The sequence below is a fragment of the Emys orbicularis genome, chromosome 2 (assembly GCF_028017835.1).
Source record: "Emys orbicularis isolate rEmyOrb1 chromosome 2, rEmyOrb1.hap1, whole genome shotgun sequence".
In the NCBI taxonomy this organism is placed as follows: Eukaryota; Metazoa; Chordata; order Testudines; family Emydidae; genus Emys; species Emys orbicularis.
In genome coordinates this window covers 264821816-264844267 of record NC_088684.1, presented here as the reverse complement: position 1 = coordinate 264844267, position 22452 = coordinate 264821816, and the positions used below count along the sequence as shown (strand labels likewise).

At 40.9% G+C, this 22452-nt stretch overlaps 1 protein-coding gene across 2 annotated transcripts in view; it reads right to left on the bottom strand.

The window, feature by feature from the left end:
- Positions 1 to 1033: 1033 nt before the first annotated feature.
- The window catches only part of MYO3A (myosin IIIA), a 187444-nt gene continuing 166025 nt past the window's right edge, over positions 1034 to 22452 (bottom strand). For both annotated transcript variants that reach the window (XM_065398708.1, XM_065398707.1), the window contains exons 33-36: positions 11382 to 11491; positions 6441 to 6481; positions 2823 to 2966; positions 1034 to 1148 (exon numbers count right to left, since the gene is read on the bottom strand). In XM_065398708.1, the coding sequence (XP_065254780.1) occupies positions 1034 to 1148; positions 2823 to 2966; positions 6441 to 6481; positions 11382 to 11491 (410 nt within the window). The remainder of the gene's footprint in view (positions 1149 to 2822; positions 2967 to 6440; positions 6482 to 11381; positions 11492 to 22452) is intronic.

Below are 22452 nucleotides of genomic sequence, written 5' to 3'. Positions count from 1 at the left end.
CTTGCCTGGCAGCTTGGAACATGCAGCTGTTAATCACTGTCAATCACAAATGTGAATGTTCCAGTTATCTACATCCTTTCTCTAAAATAATTTCTTTAAAAATAGGAATTTGGGTGAAATTTTGAACAAAGTGGCGGCTACTTTGTACCCAATACACTTCTGGCGGAATTAAGAACGGTCTTTGCATTTTAGGCAGCAATAGACCAATCCACATTTTCCTAGCCACTTCTCAGTCTCTCTGAGATTAAGAGTCCTAAAAATCCAATGCAAATTTAAAAAGGAGAATAAAGCAAACAAGATTTAAGAGTTCAATGTTTAGCCACAAAGCTCAGAGGTAGAAGAGAGGGTTGTGGTTATATTACCCTGTATATAAACATTTCCAAGGTAAAGAATACACATCCTATATTGTCCTTTAAACACCTTCCCTCAGTAACTTTACTGTAGTTAAAGTCAATAAGAAAATAAATTGATATATAATATACTACCAAACAAAAATTTACATTTGTTTGTATTAAAGGGACACTTGAAACATGCAGATTTGGCCCCAAATTTAGGCATTGTAGACTTAAAACCAAAAGAAATTCTTCTTTGGAATTCTTAAAAAAAATCCAGTGAAGTAATTTGTTTTAAAAAAATCGTTTTGTGCTAGTGTGCTAGCATTGTGCGAGTGCATGGGAACCTGAAAACTCAATTGACTAGGAAATGACTATAAACAAAAGAGAAACTGACTAGTCTATTTTGTATAAGACGAGAGAAATGTAAAAAGGAAAACAATATACAGGAAGTACATTTGTTTTTAAAAATTATTTCAATTTTAGTAATCTAAAGTATATTAATAAGTAACATCAGCAAGATTCTTTTTAAATTTACAATTCTTAACTTGACAGTGTCCCTTTAAAACAGTTTTGGGCTGTAAACTACAATAATTCATATTCACTGTAAACCTGAAATATTAGAGATAATACAAAAAAAAGCATACGGTACAAAATCATAAAAAAAGATTATGCTAATAAAATCCAAATGGCAGCAGCAGCTAAAACTGCTGGATAAGGCGCCGGCGCTGAGAGGTTTTCCGTAGCAGTTTTCTGTAGTCATAGGGATTATCTTCAGTTTTGCTCTCGTCCAGGGGGCTCTCTGCAACCCTTGACCTAGGGATTAAATGCAGAAGCGCTTTAGAAATTAAAGTCAAAACATTTACTTCAGCAAATACTGCTAATCAACTGCTTAACCTTCACCCTCAGCAAAAACAGCTGCCTTCTCCAGGCCTCTCCCCACTCTGCAGAATAGAGCCGGCATCCCAGAGCAAATACATTTTAGCAGAACAGAGGAATGCTCAAAGAAAACATGTTTTTTCAAAAAAGGGAGGAATTATTAAGTACATAGTAAAAATGTCAGGATAACAGGGAAGGCTTTGGAGGTAATTCTTGCCTATTAGACATTGGATCAGATTGTCAGCTGGTGTAAATCAGGTAGCTCCATTGACATAAATGGAGCTACTCCTGTTCTATACCTGCTGAGGGTCTGTTCCACTGTTTCAGACTGGACACTGCAAAGGTCACAGTTTAGAACCCCGCTCATGGTTTTCAGGTGGCAAATTGCATTTTTGAAAGCTGGTCTTCCATTTAGACAGCAGACCTAATTAATTGAACTGAAGTCATTCCTATGTAATGTGATTAAACATAAAACCATTGTTTGGAAAGTATATATTATTTTGAAATAACTATTGAAATGTCTGGTGAGCTACACTTAGGGGTGCAGTGTAGAGTCCCAGATGGCAACAAACAAGTATAAGCGTTCACTTTCTCTAGGACTAAATCGTACTCGCCTTACTCACACAAGAATTCCAACTGAAGTGGCCACTGAATGTTGAACTGTAGTTGATACTTAAGTAATAAACCATGAACAGGGGGTAAATTCTGCTCTCAGTTACACACAGGAGATCTGGAGTTACTCCAGTTACTCCAATACCGTGACTGCAGATTAACATCAGAGCAGAGCATAATAAGGCATGCATTTTATGCCTTGCACCTGTTTCCACTGCATTCAGTGGCAAAATTCTCATTGATTTAAGTGAGAGCACAATCAGGCCCCTAGCCTAGTGGTGCATATCTCAAAAGCATTTTGAGTGAAGAGGCAAAAGGTCACATGCAATTAATGACCTGAAAAATCTATGTAGGGAGAAGGCTGATGAACCAGGTTTTCCCTTCAGGATTTTCCCTTGCTTGTCTGTCATACTGGTATCAAGCAGAGGCTGTAGGGCATGTGTTGGTTCAGTGCAATAGGAAAAAAAAGAAGTTGTCAAGAACCAGGTTTCTCAGCTCCAAAAGTCAGGCTAAAAGTCTGGCCTAGAGCCACACAATCCTAACTGAAACAGAAATTTAACTTTTAGATTTTGCTTTAGTTTGGCAAAAAGTTTGAGATCCAAAGATGTACAGCAAGGAGGTCTGTCCATCTTATCTAGAGCTGTGGAGGCAGAACAAAATTGGCAGGTTCTTCAGCAAAATGGTTGTATGGCTGAGATTGCCTTGCCAGAGTTCTGCTCCCCAAATTGTAAGCAGGCTGAAGACTGTTTGTACTGTCTTTGGACCTTATTTTGAAGAAAGGAATTTTTCAGCTAAGCATATATACATTTTTTTAATTCCTGAATTATTATTTTACAAGATTTCGTAAAAAATAATTAATTGATTTATAGCTAGTTTGAATGCATATACTGTACTTTTGTCTTCAGTATGAAATGTACAAAAATAAGTTTGCATCCATAACTTTTTAAAGTAGGTTACACAGCATTTCTTTTGTTCCTACTATTATTTGGTATTACTTACCCTTCAGTAATAGTTAAAGATGAATCTCTGAGCTCCACTGGTGGCCTCTTTTCTCTTGTGCTAGAATTACTATCATTTGAGATGGAATCACTTGATGAAATTTCTTGGTAATAGAAATCTTCTAAATCTAGCACCTTGCCCAGACTGTAAATACATAAAAGTTCTAAATCACCAATTCTGTTTTGCAACATTTTCCCAGCGAAAATAAAGTAATGAATCACAACCTTCATTTTCCTTATCAGCCAATATCTGAGGACTTTTGATATGTTGACTGTGGTAGAAAATTATATAAGCACAAAACTCTGGTCCTGGAAATGTAACTAATAAAAATGCAGATGGTTATAATTTTGAACTAATAATTTAGGGTTGAATCTACCAGCAAATATATAATCACATACCAAGTACTTTGTAGAATCAGCTTTTATATCTGTGCATGCATGAGTTGTGGCTGATTTTGTTAAGATGTATCAATGTGCACCTGCATATCTCAAGGCAGTTCTGAGATTTAGAGATCTAAGGTTACTGGACAGTTTTCAGCAATGCCATTCTTAATGATATAATTAAGACTCTGTTAGTACTTCCATTATAATCACCTGTTTTCAGGGATTTATTCTTTGACCACAAAAATGTACTCTAGGACACGATTTAATAGGCTGTGTTCAGCTAGTTCAAGAGATTCAAATTCAAGCTCTAGAATTTAGGGATATCAGTAGATTTGTGACACTCTCTGGAGGACTTTGGGCTTAGAAATGAATGGATTACATTGATCCATAAGTAACAAGAAGATAATCATCTGTGTATTTAACACTTTCAGATCATGGGTGACAAAGCAGAAAACTGCTAGGGAATTGGATTTTTCAGGCAATTTGCAAAGTGACACAGGGACTTTCTTTCAATGTCACCTATTTATATATCTTGCTCAGGCTATTTATTTATCTGAAAGTTATTACCCATTGGAAAGGTTTTGTAACATACAGTATATGAAATGAGTTGCCAACCTCAGTACACATCCTAGTGGCCAGGATGGTATTATTCAGCACTCTTCTTGCCAGTCTCAGCAGGTAGACAAAGGATTGAATGGACCTAGAGAGTAATTTCTCCAGGTCAAAAGTGTGTCATGTTATTGGGATGATATGGAAAAAATGCATGGCTTCTTCACAGGCTATTCCTATGCTGTGTACAGAGGCCTTTAGTTTCTAGAGCTGTCAGTCCATCCTCTAGCAAGCCCAAGAATTCTCTTTAAATAAGTTAATATTTAAGAAATGGAAATTTTGTGTAGAGAATATTAGAAAGGACTACTGGGCATCTAGCAGGCCGAAACTTACAGCATCTAGCAGAATGGGACGCTGTTACTGAAAGGGGCCTCAGATACTACTTTAATATAAATAATAATAACAAATAGTATATCAGTGTATTGCTGGAGATTGTATATATGAGAGAGAGCACGAACATTCTTTGCATGCATTGCTTCAGGATGCCTAAGGAAACACACTATTTGAAAACCACAAAGTTTAAAATGACTAGGAAAAAAAAGTCCTAAGGGTGACTTGAAAGATACTGGGCAGTATTCTTCTTTCACACCTAGTGTAAATCAGAAGTAATTCCATTGAATCCAGTAGCAATAGTGGTATAAAACTGGTATAAGTGAGAAGAAATTCAGGTCCAATGAATGAATTTCTTGTCCAGACATGAACTGGTCAAATAACTCACCAGAAGAGGAGCTGACTGGGAGAAACCCTATATTTGGAAATTTCCCAAGATCCAACTGGCACCACAAGCAGATCTGTGATCTAGAGTTGACAGTGTCATGTGGGGACACAGACATAAACCAGAAATGCATAATGGGGCCATTGAGTGAAGAGCTCAGCCTCAAAATACAAAAACTAAACTTACTGCTACACCAAATGGGTCATTCAACATGCAACGTAACTGGTGGCTGAAATACAGCTGAATGCAAGACTGAGCTTAAGCATGTGGTTGCATTTTATTGATTGTAAAGGTGTATGCAGTTCCTGCATGCTACCTTGTGGCTCAGTGTGGCACTGCAGGTGTGCACCACCTTAGTTTCCCCAAGTGGAGCAGCAATAGATTCACTTTAACTGCCCAGCCAAGAAGAAACCAACACATATTAACACAATACCATGTCCCGTTTTTAATCAGACTTCAGGACAGGAACCATTGTAACAAACAGTTCATCAGGACTGTAGATCAAGGCTCCCAAGCCGACAGTCTATGCCCAAGTCTGTGAGTCAGTTTAGGCTTGTCTCATAGTGCCTCAGAGAGTAACTACCACCCCATTGCAGCCTGCCTGGCTTCTATTCCCTCTCTCTCCCGTACTCCACTTCCTGTTCCTGTTTATATGGGTCAGCCCCCAGGGGGACAGGGCCTCCTTGATTATCCCCAGGCTGCAAGCTGTAGCCTCCAGCCTGACTCTTAAAGGGGAGTACCCTTTTTTACCATACATTCTCTCAAATATATATTTGCTGGTTTAGATATATTCTATATGAAGTTTGCATCCTGCAGCTTCAGCTGCAGATTGATGTTTCCAATCATGCGGGGTATTGAGTGTCTCGTGCAAGGTGTTGTGTCCCCATTTCCCACTGCCTTCAATGAGAGCTGAGGGCATTCAGCATCACACAGGACTGAGCCTTATGAATAGGCCACCGCCACCATGCTACTATATATCAAATAAAGGAACAGCTAAGGCCAGGTCTGCACTATAGACTTCTGCTGACAGAGGTACTTCGGTCTGGGGTGTGAAGAGATATGATCCCTGAGTCTGACCAGCAGAAGCCCTTATTCTAATTTTCTGGTAGAGCTTGTTTGCCTTACGGTGGGTGGTTTTACTATACCAGTACAAAGCACAGCTTTGCTGGTAAACCTGTGTCCACCCTAGGACTGCTTTGCCAGTATAGTCTACCAGTATTCCGATACTGGTGAAGTGCTCCTAGTATAGCTGTAGCCTAAGAAGCATATTCAGGAGTGCATGGTCACAGGGAAGCAGCACAAAAAGCATTAAGTACAGGTCCATATATGGGGCAAAGCTGTGGGTTTAATCTTTGCCAGAAGCTATGTGCTGAATATTTGCCAGAACCATAGAGAGATCTGCATATATATAGCTCCAAGAAAATATATGCATGTGGATATCCACCAAAGCATTTCAATTACACAGTGAGAAAAGCTTTACTATTGAATTGGCAGTGGGCATTTTGGTTTTCTTACTTCTTATGAATATATAAACTGTTTCTGTTTGTGGTTTTTATATTTCCAAGAGGTTGTTTCTCAGAAGGGGAGCACCATCCTTCCTTGGATTTTTGCTAATGAAGTGACTGGTTGCTCACCTGTTTTGAACTGGAATTTTAAGCACCCTCAATTATTTCTTTGATTTAGAAAGAATGGTCTTTGTGCTGGACTGTGTCTTCGTTTATTATTATAATGTATTTTGTTCTTTACAATGGTATAATTTTACCTTGCAAATCGTACCTCTCTGTGTACCATCAAATAACGATATCCTTTTCTTAACTCTTGGTTTTACTTTGTTGACAGTGCAGCTTAACACTGTTTCTGGAGCATTATAACAATTACCATGGGATAAGTAAATAGAGAAGAAAAAATTACCTGTTTTTTCTTGGTTTCCGTTTTTCTTCTTGGATTGATTTCTAAGAAAACATCAAGCAATTTTAAAAAAATGGCATCACTTTTTTTTAACACTGGAGCATTTTTACGCAAAGGTCCAATACATGGGCATGTTAAATATAAGACTTTCCTATAATTCTTACTAAGAAAAATATGCCTTGTATAATGGTAGAACATAATTTGTCAAGCAAAAAAAAAAAGTATGTGCTGTAGCAATTTTTAATAATCTTTGTGCTTGTTTATCTGTATAAGAAAATGCCGCTAGTACTGGTAACTATACTGTACACAAATAAAAGAAACTAATCAGAAGAAGGAGGGGAATATCAAACTTCCAAATCCTATATCTGCTTTAATAAAATTGACAAACACTGTCCAATTTAGGCAGACTTTTATATATGCTATGCCAGTTTATATGGATATTAGCTATTCACTGTGAGGAGGCCCAAACTCATTCTCAACAAATGGTTTTACAAAAGGCAGCTCATGCCAGCCCAACCTGATTTCTTTCTTTAAGAAAATAACTCGGGATTTTTTAGACAAAGGAAACGCAGTAGATCTAATCAACCTGGATTTCAGTAAGGCATTTGACACAGTTCCACATGGGAAATTATTAGTTCAACTGGAGAAGATGGGGATAAGGTGGATAAGGAACTGGTTAAAGGGGAGACTACAACAGGTCATACTGAAAGGTGAACTCACAGGTTGGGGGGAGGTTACTAATGGGGTTCCTCAGGGATCGGTCATTAATGACAGTGGCACATAAAGTCGGAGTGTGCCAGTAAAATTTGCGGATGACATAAAGTTGGGAGATATTGCATATAAGGAGGAGGTCCAGAATATCATACAAAAAGATCTGGATGACCTTGAAAACTGGAATAATAGAAATGGGATGAAATTTAATAGTGCAAGTTCATGAACTTAGGGACTAACAACAAGAATTTTTGCTGCAAGCTGGGGACATATCTGTTGGAAGGGACAGAGGAGGAGGAAGACCTGGGTGTATTGGTTGATCACAGGATGACTATGAGCTGCCAATGTGATGAGGCCGTGAAAGAGGCTAATGTAGTCCAAGGTCCATCAGGTGAGGTATTTCAGTAGAGATAAAGACATGTTATTACCATTATACAAGGCACTGGTGAAACCTCATCTTGACTACTGTGTGCAGTTCTGGTCTCCCGCATTTAAGAAAGATAAATTTAAAGCGGAACAGATGCAGAGAAGGGCTACTAGGAGGAAAACCTACGTCATGATAGGAGACTCAAGGAGTTTGGCTTGTTTAGCCTAACCAAAAGAAGGCTGAGGGGAGATATGATTGCTCTCTATAAATACATCAGAGGGATAAATACCAGGGAGGGAGAGGTGTTATTTAAGCTAAGCGCCGAAGTGGACACAAGAACAAAGGGATATAAACTGGCCATCAAGAAGTTTAGGTTTGAAATTAGATAAAGGTTTCTAACAATCAGAGGAGCGAAGTTCTGGAACAGCCTTCCAAGGGAAGCAGTGGGGACAAAAATCCAAAATGACTTCAAGACAGAGCTTGATAAGTTTATGGAGGGAATCGTATGATGAGACTGCCTATAATGGCATGTGGCCCATGTGACTGCTACTATCAAATATCCCCAATGGCCAGAGATGGGACGCTAGATGGGGAGGGCTCTGAGTTACTACAGAGAATTCTTTCCCAGGTGTCTGGCTGGTGGGTCTTGCCCAGATGTTCAGGGACCAACTGACCACCATATTTGGGGTCAGGAAGGAATTTTGCCCCAGTTCAGATTGGCAGAGACCCTCAGGTTTTTTCGCCTTTCTCTGCACCTTGGAGATGGATCACTTCCAGGTTTTAACTAGAGTAAATGGTGGATTCTTTGTAACCTGAAGTCTTTAAATCATGATTTGAGAACTTCAGTAACTCAGCCAGAGGTTATGGGTCTACTAAAGGAGTGGGTAGGTGAGGTTCTGTGGCCTGCAATGTGCAGGAGGTCAGACTAGGTGATCACGATTGTCCCGTCAGGCCTTGAAGTCCGAGTCTAAATTCAATGGGAGTTTTGTCACTGGCTTTACAGAAAAAACTGGACTGGGTCCATATATTATAAGCAGTGTACTCTGCTGAAATATGTTACCATTGGGATACATACCTTCCAAAGATGCAGAGGAGTGAGAGTTATTTGAGAATGTGAATAATTTCTAATCTATAATAGATTTCTCTCTTTTCAGAGAAAGCAATGCTATGCCGCAGCATTTAGAACAGCAAGACTCTTCAAAAGTAATATATTTTAAAGTTTAGAATGTACCTAATTTTGATCTTTCTTATACTGATATAAATCAATAGTAATTCCATGAAAGCTAGCGAATTACACTGGTTTAAAACCAGTGTGAAAAGAAAATCAGGATCCTTTCCTATAACCACCATATTTAGGGTACTGCAACTGATATAGCATAGATCAGTGGTGGGCAACCTGCAGCCCGTCAGGGTAATCCGCTGGCAGACCGCAAGACAGTTTGTTTACACTGACCGTCCACAGGCACGGCCGCCCGCAGCTCCCAGTGGCTGCGGTTCACCGTTCCTGGCCAATGGGAGCTGTGGGAAGCGGATTACCTTGACGGGCTGTGTGTGGCCCACACGCCCCAGGTTGCCCACCACTGGCATAGATTCTTGAGTTCATAACCAAGTACAAAAAGATAGCTTTCCTTTTAATGTGATAGGATGACTATAAATAAATATAGCTTACTAGCATTGTAAAAATCAATGGGCCATATTCTGCCCTCATTTACACCTGTGCAACACTCTGCACTTCTGTGGGGTTGCATGGAGATAAGTGAAGGCGGAATGTGGCTTGTTAATTAATTAATACTGAGAACACTGTGTGAGATATGTACCAGTTCGTGTTGTTGTTCCCACTTTTACAGATGGGGACTGTGAGGCAGAGTGAGTCAGAGCAAAATTTTCAAGGACATCCACCAATATTGTAGGTAGAGCTGGTTGGAAATCATTTTCAGTATTTCAATTATTTTTGTCCCAAGTTGAGAGGAAAAGCCCAAATTTCAAAATTTTTGCAGAACAAAATTATGGAAGAAAAAATGTTTGCTTGCGTTGAAAGATTTCATTCTCATATATTCAAAATGTTTCATTTAGATTTCAATCCTTTTTATTTTATATAGAAAACAAGTAAGTACACCTCTACCTTGATATAACGCTGTCCTCAGGAGCCAAAAAATCTTACCGTGTTATAGGTGAAACCACGTTATATCAAACTTGCTTTGATCCACTGGAGTGCGCAGCCCCACCCCCCTGGAGCACTACTTTACTGCGTTATATCCAAATTCGTGTTATATCGGGTCACGTTATATCGGGGTAGAGGTGTATATTTTGAAATGAAAAGTTGTTTCAAAACAAAACAATTACAACTTTTCATTCCAAACATGTCTAAAAGGGACATTTTCTAAATGTTTTCCCCCAATTATTTAAAATGAAATGTCATCAAAATGATAATGTGAAAAAATTTGGTTTAATCAAAATGACATTTTCTTTTGATGAAATTTTTCAACCAGCTCTAATTTTTGCATGCCCAGTTTGAGACACTTAGAGTGGGTCTACACTGCAGTTAGACACCTGTGGCTGGCCCATGCCAGCTGACTTGGGCTGTTTAATTGTGGTGTAGATGTTTGGGCTCAAACTGCAGCCTGAACTCTGGGACCTTCCCACCTTGCAGGGTCCTAGAGCCTGGGCTCCATCCAAGGCCCAAAGATCTAGACTGCTGGGCCTTAAACTTTGCCACTGTATCCAATGTCAGCAAGAGAGGCTCACTCACTCTTGAAAAATAAACAATTGACTGACAATAATGTTAATTCATATTTTGAAAACTACTACTGAAAACTAGGTTCAAAGATGCCCAGTTTTTGTTGATACCAAGTCAGACAAATAACAAATGAGTTTTCATAAAGTACCAAGATTCTTCACCTAACTGTTTGATCTTTGCTTTGTGGATACACTTTGCACCAATAACACATTTACTTTAAGATGTTAATTTCTTCACATAAAATTCCAAATACAGAATTCTGTGTTACGCTTTACATTTAAAAGTCCTAAACCTCACAAGACTTGTTTTCCAGGAAACAGGTCCTATTCAACATATGCCCATCTCTATTTCAAAATATGAATGTTTCAGTGATAACTTCTTTTATCCTGCTCCTTTGTAATAATTTCCACTGAGAGGGGACCAATTGTGACAGTCAGTTTAATCAACTGTACTCTTACCTGATGTTAAAATAGGCCAGTGAGATACATATGCCTCTAACAAATGTACTTAATTGCTCTCTTTATAGGAACCTTCTGAACTGCTTTTTAAATGTCCCTCTTTCTGCTCACCTGCTTGCCTTTTTCAGTGTTGAATGGCATTACAGTCAAGAGTGGAAAGCAGACACTGATATCTGAATTTGGACCAAAAGCTTTACATGGAGGCAGTCAAATCCATTAGTTTACTGAACTGCTTGTCTTCTCCAGTTCCTTCAAAACAGTGATCTGACATTTGGTAAAGGGAGCTGTATACCAACACTGCATATTTTAATATTTGCTCTCTAGGCAAGATCAGACTCTAAATATATTACAGTGATGGCAGTCATTATAAATACCTAGATAGACAGGTCACATAAATACTTCACCCACCTTGTCTGTCTGTCTAGGTAATATCTTATTACCTCACCCACCCTGTCTCTCTAACATCCTGGGACCAACATGGCTACAACACTGCATACAACAATAATAGAAAGAGTAAGTGTGAATCTTGGGTTGTCTGAAATCTGGCTATGGATTTGAATTTTGTGGCCCATCAGTTTTTACTGGAAGGGAGTGTCTTCTGCCCATTGTAAAGGATAGGCTGGACAAGATATGCCTGGCAGGTTTTGCCCACAAAAGTTAGTCAAGCTTACATGTATTAGAGTATAGTATGTGGAGTCTTCAGGATTATTTAAAGTTTTGGGTTTCCGCGGTCTCCTTGGGGGTCGCTGTAGGGGATGAAAGTCCTCTGATTTGGTGGCAACTGTAAAAAAGAGCGAGAGACACTCATGTTCATTTGTTCACAGAATGAGTGTGCGTCATAAATGTCTCTCTTGTTATGTTTTTATCTGACAATGAAAAAACACTTTCAGCTACTTTTAACACTTAAAAAAAAGTAAGTGTTTTGGACAGTTCCAGGACCATGCTTGGAAGAAATGTAGATCTGTTAAACCCACCTTCAACAATGCCCATGAACACAGATCACATAGAAATTGCCATGTTGGAACAGATCAATGGTCCATCTAGTATGGAACGCTCGTTCTGACACAGGCTAATGCTGGATGTTTCAAGGAAAGGTGCTGGGAGCCAATGATCAGGTATTTCTCTGTGCCCTTTGTCCTTTTCCCTGTCCTGTATGGAAACTTGTCCATTTAATTCCTTATAGCTAAGGCTGTGACTTTGTCACTGAGGTCACAGATTCCGTGACTTTCCATGATCCCCCTGACTTCTGCAGCGGCCGGTGTGGCTGGCTCCAGGGCTGCCTGAGCAGCTTAGACAGCCCCTGGGCCAATTGCACTGGCTGCCGCTGGGGCAGTCTCAGTCCACCGCCTCCCCCACCCCCCAGCAGCAGCAGGAGGAGTTTGGGTGGGGAGCTCAGGGCTGGGGGTTGGGGTGTGGGAGGGGGTGAGGGTTCTGGGTGGTGCTTACCTTGGGGGGACTCCTCAGAAGTGGCAACATGTCCCTCTCTTTCAGCTCCTAGCTCCGCGCGCTGCTTCTGCCCGCAGGCACCGTGCCCGCAGTTCCCGTTGGCCGCGGTTCCCGGTCAATGGGAGCTGCGGAGCTGGCAGTGCGTGGACCTAGGAGCTTAGGGAGGGACATGTCGTTGCTCCCAAGAAGCTGGGTAGGGAGCCTGCCAATCCCACCAACTCCCACCCCCCAGCACCTGCGGGGGGCCCCAGGATTCTCCCACCCGAGCACCCGCGGTGCCCCCTGGACCGCCCCCCCGAGCGCCGGCGCCCCCCCCCGGACCATCTCCCCTGAGCACCTGCACCCCTCCCTACACATCTGTGGCATCCCCCGGGCCACCCCCCAGCGCACTCGCGGCCCAGGCTGCCACCCTCCCAGCACCTGCAGCACCCCCCGGGCCATCCCCCCGCGAGCACCCCTCCCCCCCAGATTTAGTCAGGGATATAGTACAAGTCATGGACAGGTTACTTGCTGTGAATTTTTGTTTACTGCCTATGACCCGTCCATGACTTTTACTAAAAATACACATGACTAAAACATAGCCTTACTTCTAGCCACTGTTTAAGTGCTCAGATTTTTTAGTGTCCTAGTTGGGCGCATTTATCTGTAGATTCAACTGCAATCTCATCTTCCAATCTCCTTAATTATCTGTCACTTAATCTAGTATAATTGAAAATATAGCTAACGGGGATCTGGTTTATTTCACCTCACTGAACAATGGCTTTCCATTCCTTTATCACATACTAAAGTCACGGCTCCCTGTAGTTGTAGCCTGTACCTTACAGGCATTCGCAAGAAATTGAACATTGGTTGGCAAGTAGAAATCATGAGAATGAGAATCAGGCCTAATGTCTTTATTTGTGTTATGCACATTCCTCTTTTATATGAAACCAAACACCTCTAAAGACTTATTCACATATGCTACTGAAAAGCCAGTAACATATAAACATGTCCTCCACTGAATGAGATATTGCTAATGCCAGGAGTCCCATTTTTTACCTATTAAAAGGTTGATTCTTGAAGACAAGAAAAGAGCAGAATTTACACTTGTTAATGATTTTAAATGTAAGAAGTGAGCAACCCTGCATGAAAAAAAATGTTACTTCCAGAACTGTAAAAGCATAAGAAATATCATCAGACATTTATCTTATCTCATTCTCCAGTCTTTCCACCAATGTGAATATGACCAGAGCAACATGCGCCGTATTTAACGGAAAATATTACAGATAGAGCTGGTCAGAATATTTTTAACAAAATGTATTTTCATCAAAAGATGCTGTTTTGTCAAAACCAAAACTTTGCCAGGAGGGATCGGTTTTGACAAAGATTTTGATGGGAAGATTTCCGAGTTCCAGGGCACGGGAGAGACCTCTAAAATCAAAAACTGGCCCTTTTTGTTCCAAAAATGGACATTTTCCACACATTTCTGTTTCATGAAAACATTCAAAAGATTTTGTTTTCATTCCGATGCAGAATGAAACCAAATTTGTAAACATTGAAAGTTGTCATAAAACAGAATTGTCATCCCCTGGCCTGCTCTGATTTCAGAGTTAGATATTGGCATCTGAGCTACACTGGTTGGTAAATATGAAACAAAATAGAAAATAAAAGCTCTCTGGACATCCTGAAATTGCTTCATGAAAAGCACACAGCTTTTATATTGACTCTTCTGTACTGAAGGGTAGTAAGTATTAATACCCGTTGAGGTTCTGCACACCCAATCTAAACACTCACATGCACAATGTGCATCATGGAAGATTAATCCAAAAGCTATGTCAAGGCCAGATCATTTCCTTGGTTCTGTGCAAAGAAGAACCCTTTGTGGATCATAGTCTCTTCACATGGAAAGGGAGAGCCAGGCACCTCTACATCAGTGTTCCCTTTCCTTTAAACCCATGGAGGACTCTGTGGTTGTGGGGAACCAGGAGTATACAGGGAGTGGCTGAGGCAGGAGATGAGCCTCATCCCCCCTGTGCTCAGCATCAACACCAGAGGAAAGTTAATAAAGACAGTGACAGCTGTGGAGCTTCCTTCACACTGGGATGGCCCCAGGATAGGCACTGCTGAGGAGCCTGTAGCAGTGAAGCTGTGTTGGTGCCCTGTTAACAGGGAGCAGGGCAAAGCCAAGGGATAACGTGTGAGTACAGGATCTCTGCACTGATGGCATTGTGTCCCAGTATATCTTCAAGTCTGGCCGGGTTTTAGGCTGGGCCCCTGGTCTTCCCTGCCCCACAACAAAATAATTCAGAGGAAACTCCATGAGGGAAACTTCTGAGTTTCCTGGCCCATACATGGATATTGTACTTGGGGACAGAATCTGCCCCACAATGGCTTATTCACATTGCTAACTACTGAAAGTATATTCTGCTGCAATGGTAATCCATTGAAGTACTGCTGTTCTACCTGAAGTGAGTTTTGCCCATGAACCAGAGTGCTAACAACACTCAGGTGGGTAAGGAAGGAAAGAATACATTTTGTTCTCTAAGGGTATGTCTGCACTGAAATTAAAAACCTGGGGATGGCTCATGCCAGCTGACTTGGGCTCACAGGGCTTGGGCTGCGGGGACATCCGTGCTTGGGCTGCAGCCCTAACTCTGGGACCCTCCTTGCAGGGTCCTAGAGCCTGGGCTCCAGCCCAAGCTCAAATGTCTACACCGCAATTAAACAGCCCTTTAGTCTGACTCCCAAAAGCCTGAGTCACCTGGCATGGGCCAGGTATGGGTGTCTAATTGCAGTGTAGATATATCCTAATAGCTCCCAGAAACTTTTGTTTATTTTACTCTGGGGAAGTAAAATCTATTCTACCTACATCATAACACCTTTTTAATTAAGAATGTGGCACAAGTAGTTATAATGAGAAATGATCATCAGTGTTGGCGCCTGGAAAATTAGCTGTATACGTTTTTTGTTATGTGTGATAAATAAGGCTTGTAAAGGTCACTGGTATATTGAGGAGCCAGAAGGAATAATGTTAATTTAAACTGTAATAGGGTAATGATTCCATTTATTGTTTCAGCTTCTTATCTGAAATGCAAACTGCTCCTAATGTAATGAATGGATTATTATCTCAACATTTTACCTTTAAGAGAACAATGGTATTTTTCAAAGTCAGGGTATAGATAATTCACTTTAGACAATGAAATTTACATACAACTAATTCATTTTACTAAATTGAGATGAAATATGAATCATAGTTTCATTTAAACAGATATACTGGGCCTAATACAGATACATTCTACTTTACTGATTCTACTCTTGTTATGATGCTGGTTTTACACTGGGGCAATTCAATTGGCTTCTGTGGCGTTATGGTTGACTTACACAGAAGATAGAGTAGAGTCAATCCCATTGTATTTTATTTGCAAACACATCAGGAGTATAAATCAGAAATGATAACCTAAAATGATAAAAGTAGTTTAATTAACTATAATAAAAAAACTCTGTTATATGTTTTCAAAAATTGTATCTGAGTGATTGCTATGATCACATGAAAATCTGGAAAAAATGAACAAAAATGTGGAGCACTAGGAAAAGCCCAAGAAAGTAGATCTGTTGTTTTTATATTCACACAAGAGATCATTACCCTACCTGCTATCACATTATTCATTATCTTATCTGACACATCATCACTGTCAAAGACCTAAAGTATACTTTTCTTTCAGATGAAAACTATTCCAGTCGAAATTAGCTGAGAGAGTCACTCCTCTGCATAACTGCGCTGAAAATTACTCTTCCTACACTCAGAAAAATTATTTTAACAATCATAAGGTCTCAGTAAGACAACTTGCTTTGATTACTGAAAATTATATTGCTAACAAGAGCATCTTTTTACCTAGACCTAAATCATTTGGAAAAATCTGCCAACATAAATGTCTATATTATACTTTCCATATACATATCTAAATTTGACTTGCATGCCCTTGCTTCATGGATGAGATGAGGGTTCAATTGGTTCAGGTTACTTCCGCCTTCCTCCATTTTTTCCAACTCCTATAAATCTCCTGCGTCTGGAAATCTTTATTTCCTGGCTTTTCATCAAATGGAGCTCTCCTTCTATATATTCAGCCCCAATGGGATTAAGCACAATTCTTGCAAGTTCCAAGCAGCCTCTGCTAGCTCCACTACCAGCTGCTATAGACATTTTCTCTTTCAATACATCACTTCCTGTTACATACCACAGAGGCTAACTGTGCAATTATTATAATACCTTGGAGATGCAAACTGATAGGCCAAATTCTACTTTCAGTTACACTGGTGTAAATCTGAAGTCGATGGAGTAACTCCAGATTTGAGGAACACCAGTGTAACTGAGAGGAGAACTTGAGTAGTAGTAATTGAGATTAGGAGCCATAGCAGTGATGAAGTTGGTTTCAGGGGCTTTACATGCTGCAGTACGGACACTAGAAACTATGAAAAAAGAAGTTAGGGGGACTGAATTATTATTCTGGAGAACAGCAGGCCCTTTAAGATTATAACCCTAAAACTCTGAATTTCCCTTCTTTGTGAAGTTCCAAAGAAAGCCACAGATGTGTCTGGATTTATTTTTTGAATTATCCAAGATGTAACTCCATTGATTCACATGGAGTTACATCAGAGGTGAATTTAGCCCTACCCAGAATTTAGTTCACTTACCCAGAGAGTCAACTAGTGGTTAATAGATTTCTTTCTGCTCTTAGTTTTGTGTGTTCTTTTCTTATGAAATACAAATACTGTAGTTGGTATTTGTAATATGGGACAACTCATTATGCATAGAGTAATGAAATCTGCTTTTCATTAGTTGTCAATACTACCAGAGAACTTTTACTTACTAGGTTTTGGTTGGAAGGCAAATTAGATTCATAAACCTTAGAGAAGATGAATTTCTGTGTGCTTGTTTTCCAGACATTCAGCACACCATTGCAGTGGGTGATGAGACAGAAAGCAGGAGGAAAATCATCCCTTTCTATCAGGCCCATTAAACTTTGCTTCTAGAGTCTGTTACTCAGAAAAGGGTCTCTCATGGTGCCTGATCTCTCCATAGTAAATTACAAGATGGCATAATTTTGTCCAGGGTTTCACGTGCATCTAGGAGGAGCTGACCAGCTGGGCTTTATTTCTGCATATTTGAAAGGAAAAATAATACTTTATAGCTAATTTAAATATTTCTAAAGCACCTATCTCTCTGGTATTCAGGTGCTACTGGCACTCATATGGTACTTTTAATCTCCAGGTTTCATTACACTTTACAAAGATGGGTGAGCATTATTATCCCTATTTTACTGATGGGGTAACAGAGACACAGAAAGGTTAAGTGACTTGCTCAAGGTTACGTGACAGCAAGTCATTAGCACAGTCAGGAATAGAAGCTACATCTCCTGACTCTCCACTCTATACACCATGGCTGTTATGCAAACAGGCCACCATCAGTGACATACATGGATGTATCAGTAGGGAAAAAATTTAGTGGATAAGGAGAATTTAGAATAAAAAATGTTAATATTACATAAAACATTACATTTATTGAGATTCTACCATTAGGAATACAGCTGAACAGCTAAAAAAAATGATTCTGTTCAGACAGCATGAGTGCACACCATGAATACAATCACAATCAATAGTTAAAACAAGGAGGTTTTGCTTTAGTGACTTAGATTTTTTTTTTTTTTTTTTTTGGAACCTTAACAGTACCGTTCACTATAATCTATGCTCAGGAAGGCAAATCTTTTGTGCTTTATGGGCATGAAACACCCTATCAAAATTTATGTTTGTGCAAGTGATACTCAAATGTTTAAGAAGGACAAGTTTGGATTCCAAAAGTATGGCATAGATTTATATAGGATCAAGGTGGCAAATTCACTGATCGAGTATGTGAGCAGGATGGTTGGCAGTTAATGTTAAGAAATGTTTAACAGTTCTGTTAGGAAATTAAAGATATTAGAATCTACAATTTTGTTGTATTGTCTGGCACCAAGCAACCAAAACTAAACAGAGGTGAGAGAGTTAACTCAAAGGCCTTCCTACTTCATTACTTCGCCCTTATTCAGGCAAAGCACTGACTGACCAAAAAAAAAAAAAAAAAGAATATAGACTTCAGGATTTGGACCATCTACAGGCGCTGACTTTTGTTTTCGCTGGTGGGTGCTCCTTTCTGCCTCCTCAGCCCACACAAGCGGCAGGTGGCGGTTTGAGGGGGGGAAGAGGCCGAGCGGGGCTGGGGCTTTGGGGCGGAGCACAGGCAGAGCAGGGGCGGGGTCACAGTGAGGGCGCTGGGGCCCACAAAAGATTAATCTGGCCCTGCGGGTGCTAAGCATCCCCTATTTTTTTCGGTCGGTGCTTGAGCCCTGGAGCACCCACAGTGTCGGCACCTATGTTCACAGCTATTTGTACGTGTTCTGAGCAAGGCAGCAGGAATTCTCTAGAAATTGGGGTGAGCATCTGTGCATTAGTTTGAAATATTCAAGTACCAACTGCCGAAGTAAGAAAAGCTTGAAGAAGGTCAGTAAATATCACTCCCTCTGCAGGCTCAGCAGTAGCTGCAGATTCCTGGTGTATTGATATTTTGGCAGCGGTCCAGAACTGAGAGCTCAATCCTGCAATGGACTAAGTGCTGTCAACTTCTACTGACTTAAATGGGAGGTGAAGGTGCTGAGCCTCTTTCAGGATCATGCTCTGGGCATACCACATTTAGGACTAGCACAACATTAAATCCCTTGTAGAAACGAATGCCCTGTCTCTGAGCTGCTTGTAATCTGAGATCGGTGAAGCCCAGGATGGGATGGATGGGACAAAGTGGCTGTATACCACCTGTCTGGCCCTCTGGATTCTGTGCCCTGCCAGGGATCTGTCCAGTTCCCAGCATAAACTAGAGCTTCCAGAGGGTTGCTTTCAGGGCTGGTTCTAGGGGTGAGCGAGCAGGTGAGCTGTTGCTTGGGTGAGTGGGGGAACCAACAATGTTTTCCATCAGCAAAACAGCTAGGGTTGCTACTGGCTGCTTTAACTGACACTTGGCTGCCACAGCATCTAAAGGGCCTGTGAAGGGGCGCTAATCTCTGGAGCGCCTCCAAGTGGCAGGGTGTAGCACCACAGTCCTTTTATCACTCCTGGCTTGCCTGCAGGCGGATGTTGGTGTGTCTTCAGTGGGTTGGCCCTCTGGCTGAGTCACAAAGTCCTTCTGGGGTAGTAAAGAGTCCAATGAATAATCTATTTTGCCCTCACTACAGTCTTCAGCCCTGGCTCTGGGCCCATTGAATTCTGCCCTTTCTTCATGCTCCCAAATAAGTCCTGTCCCCTTCTTAGGGTTTCTGCCAATTTACCTGCGGCTGGTAGAGGAATCCAGGCCCACCCAACTCCAGGTTCCACCCCACGGACCCTCTAAACAGCAGCCAGATATGGCTCAATTCAATTAGTTCCTGCTTCTTCCCTGGGCCTCTTCCCACCTAGCCCCTTTTGGCTTTGCCTTTATCTCAGGATTAAGGGTCTTGGGTCCTCTTTCTGCAAACCCAGCTATGCAAAATACAGCCAGATACAAACTCTGGCTGTTCCTTGAGCTTCTGGCCAGAGCAGAGGACCCTTCCTCACACCTCTGGTCCCAACTAGGAACTGACCTTCTAGGCCACTCAACTTCTTTTATCTGGGCCTGCTGGGCTCTGATTGGTTGTCACTAGTCCTTCTGGCCCTTGGAGGATCAGGTCTCTCTAGCTTCCAAGATGGCTGCTTCAGTGAGGTCTCTCTAGGCAAGGTTGGAGGATCTACCTTTACTGCTCTTTTCCTCCCACCTCGCTGCTTTCTGGGGTCTGGTGTAGTAGGACTGCAGGGCCCCCTGTAGGGAGCTGCAAAGGCCAGGTACAGCCCATCACAGGACCATTACAGCAGCCAAAAAATGACTGGACAGCAGAAGGAGTTGGTTGCGTCACTTTCCCTAGCCATGCCCCTCTGCTGGAGGGTTGTTCGGAAGGGGACCGAGCAGGGCTGTTCTGCTGGCCCTATGCCATCTAGAGATTCCCCCTACATCTGGGTAACTCCCGAGAAGCTAGTTATACCTGCATTCTGACAGCTTAAAGCAGAAGGAACATAAGCCCAAATCAGGGCCAAAACACCTGAATCTTCACTCCCTTGCATACTGGGCTAGGTCCTCAGATGTATCAGAGCTCCTCATGCTTTGCCAGGACCAAGAGGGGGTAATCTGGAGTGGATCTTTTGCACCCATTTGAACTTCACCCTAAAAGTAGAAAATTCTTTAGTGGAGCTTTTGCATTTGATCTTCCATTTAGGTACTTGAGGTGATGGGCATCATCGTTTTCCTGGAAAGAGATATATTCTGTAAATCCTGCTAGTGAACAGCCTATGGAGACTGGTTCATTCCAGGAACCTTGCACGGATTGCCTCATGCCTTTTTGTAAAACTGGACCAAAGTTCTTTTACAGCCTATTTAAAAAACCTGCTGAAATAAGATTACTTTGGCCTTCTCGACACAGATGTATTTTGAAAAAAACTGCATATTTTGCATTTTTTTTATTAAATTGAACATACTTTAAAACCTTTTACATTGGCACAACCACATCAGCCAGTTCTCCTGCAGCCCCTTACCTTCTGTGATTAGTAGAAATCATTTTCTGCAAAGTATAAAAATGTTATCTTTGGAGCTGCTAAGCTGTCAAAATGAACAATGCCAGTCTATTCGTAGATAAAGGCAGACGCGTTCCTGTTTGGCATACAAAATGCAATTCTAGATTCATGCATACAGCTGTAAAATGACACATTAAACAAGTGATGTTGAGGAAAATGTGTACAATTATCATTTAAATCATCATAGTAATTATATAAATCTAAATGTCATCTGATTTAAAGACAAGCAAAGGGTCGGCAATCATTGCCATCCACTGATTAATGCCTTTATTGGGGACAGAACAGCAAGGGAGCCACTCAGTGTGAAAACTGCACTAAATAAAAATAAAATCATTGCTTCAAAATGAGTAGGAAAGAAGATGGCAAGGCTTCTTTCCGTATTATAAACAGTATATCACTTAGTGATAGACCATATATGTCTGGCCTAGTTAGCCATATTATAGATAGCTTAGTTTATTGGTTCTGATTTTTTTTTCTAGAGCTGCCCATGATTTTTATGAAGAAAAATTCAGAATTTAGTTTTAGGGATTGTTTCTAGATAACTGATGCTTGTGTGCAGTATCTTTGTTCTGTGGACATGAAGGTCACTACACACCAGAATGGGACACAATAATTCAACAAAAGAAGCAGGTGAAATAGGAGTACATTTCTTACTAATCTACAGTGCATTTTTACATACAGTACATTCAGAAAGAAAAAGTGCAAACCAATTGGTAATGTTTTGTATACAGTAAGTACTTAAATGGAAGCCCATATTTCCCATATGTATTCTGCATGCCCATTTCAGATAATATGCAGCTATAGTAAATGAACACTTATTGGGATGTACAGGGCTATTGTTAAGATACATATCTTACTGAAGCTAGTTCTGCTATGCCTAGATTCAAACTATTTGACTTTCAAGCTTTGTAATTACTCCAGTATTTTCTCTTATTTTAATATATTGCACACTCCTGTTTATGCCCGGCTGACACAGGAGCTTTGCTTGGTGTACAGGACAGGATTCCCAGTCTGCATAAAAACATTCCCCAAGCAAATCTGAACCCCCTCCTCCTCCCTCTCCCTGCTCTTCTCTTCATCACTATTCAAATGTAGCATTAATCATCCTTTAACAAACGTTCTAAGAACTGATGAGGGTTAATTCTCCCTCAAGATTGGAGCAGTATTGCATGGGGTGGAGCCCCGCTGGGCTGTGGAACTCCAGATGGGCTTCACACCAAAAGCACATCAGGTTCAGAAGAATTAATAGAATTTCATACATAATGGGTGAATAGAACTCCGGACTCCCTGGTCCCAGCTTTAGCCCAGTCAAGCTTCCTTTACGCTTATAAAACCACCCTTTGACACTTCATTGTCTGGCAGAAGCTATCTTTGTTAGCTTTATTGTGATTAGTAGCATCACTTAAGTAGGAACTGCTAGTTAGTAGGAACTGCTAGTGTCAACTACACAGAACATGCAAGTTTAGCATATACAATTGAACCTCTGAGTTACGAACACCACAGTTACGAACTAACTGGTCAACCACACACCGCATTTCGAACCAGAAATACGCAGTCAGATAGCAGCAGAAACAAACAAACAAACAAACAAACAAAAGAAAGAAAAAGCAAATACAGTACTGTGTTAAACGTAAACTACTAAAAATAAAGGGA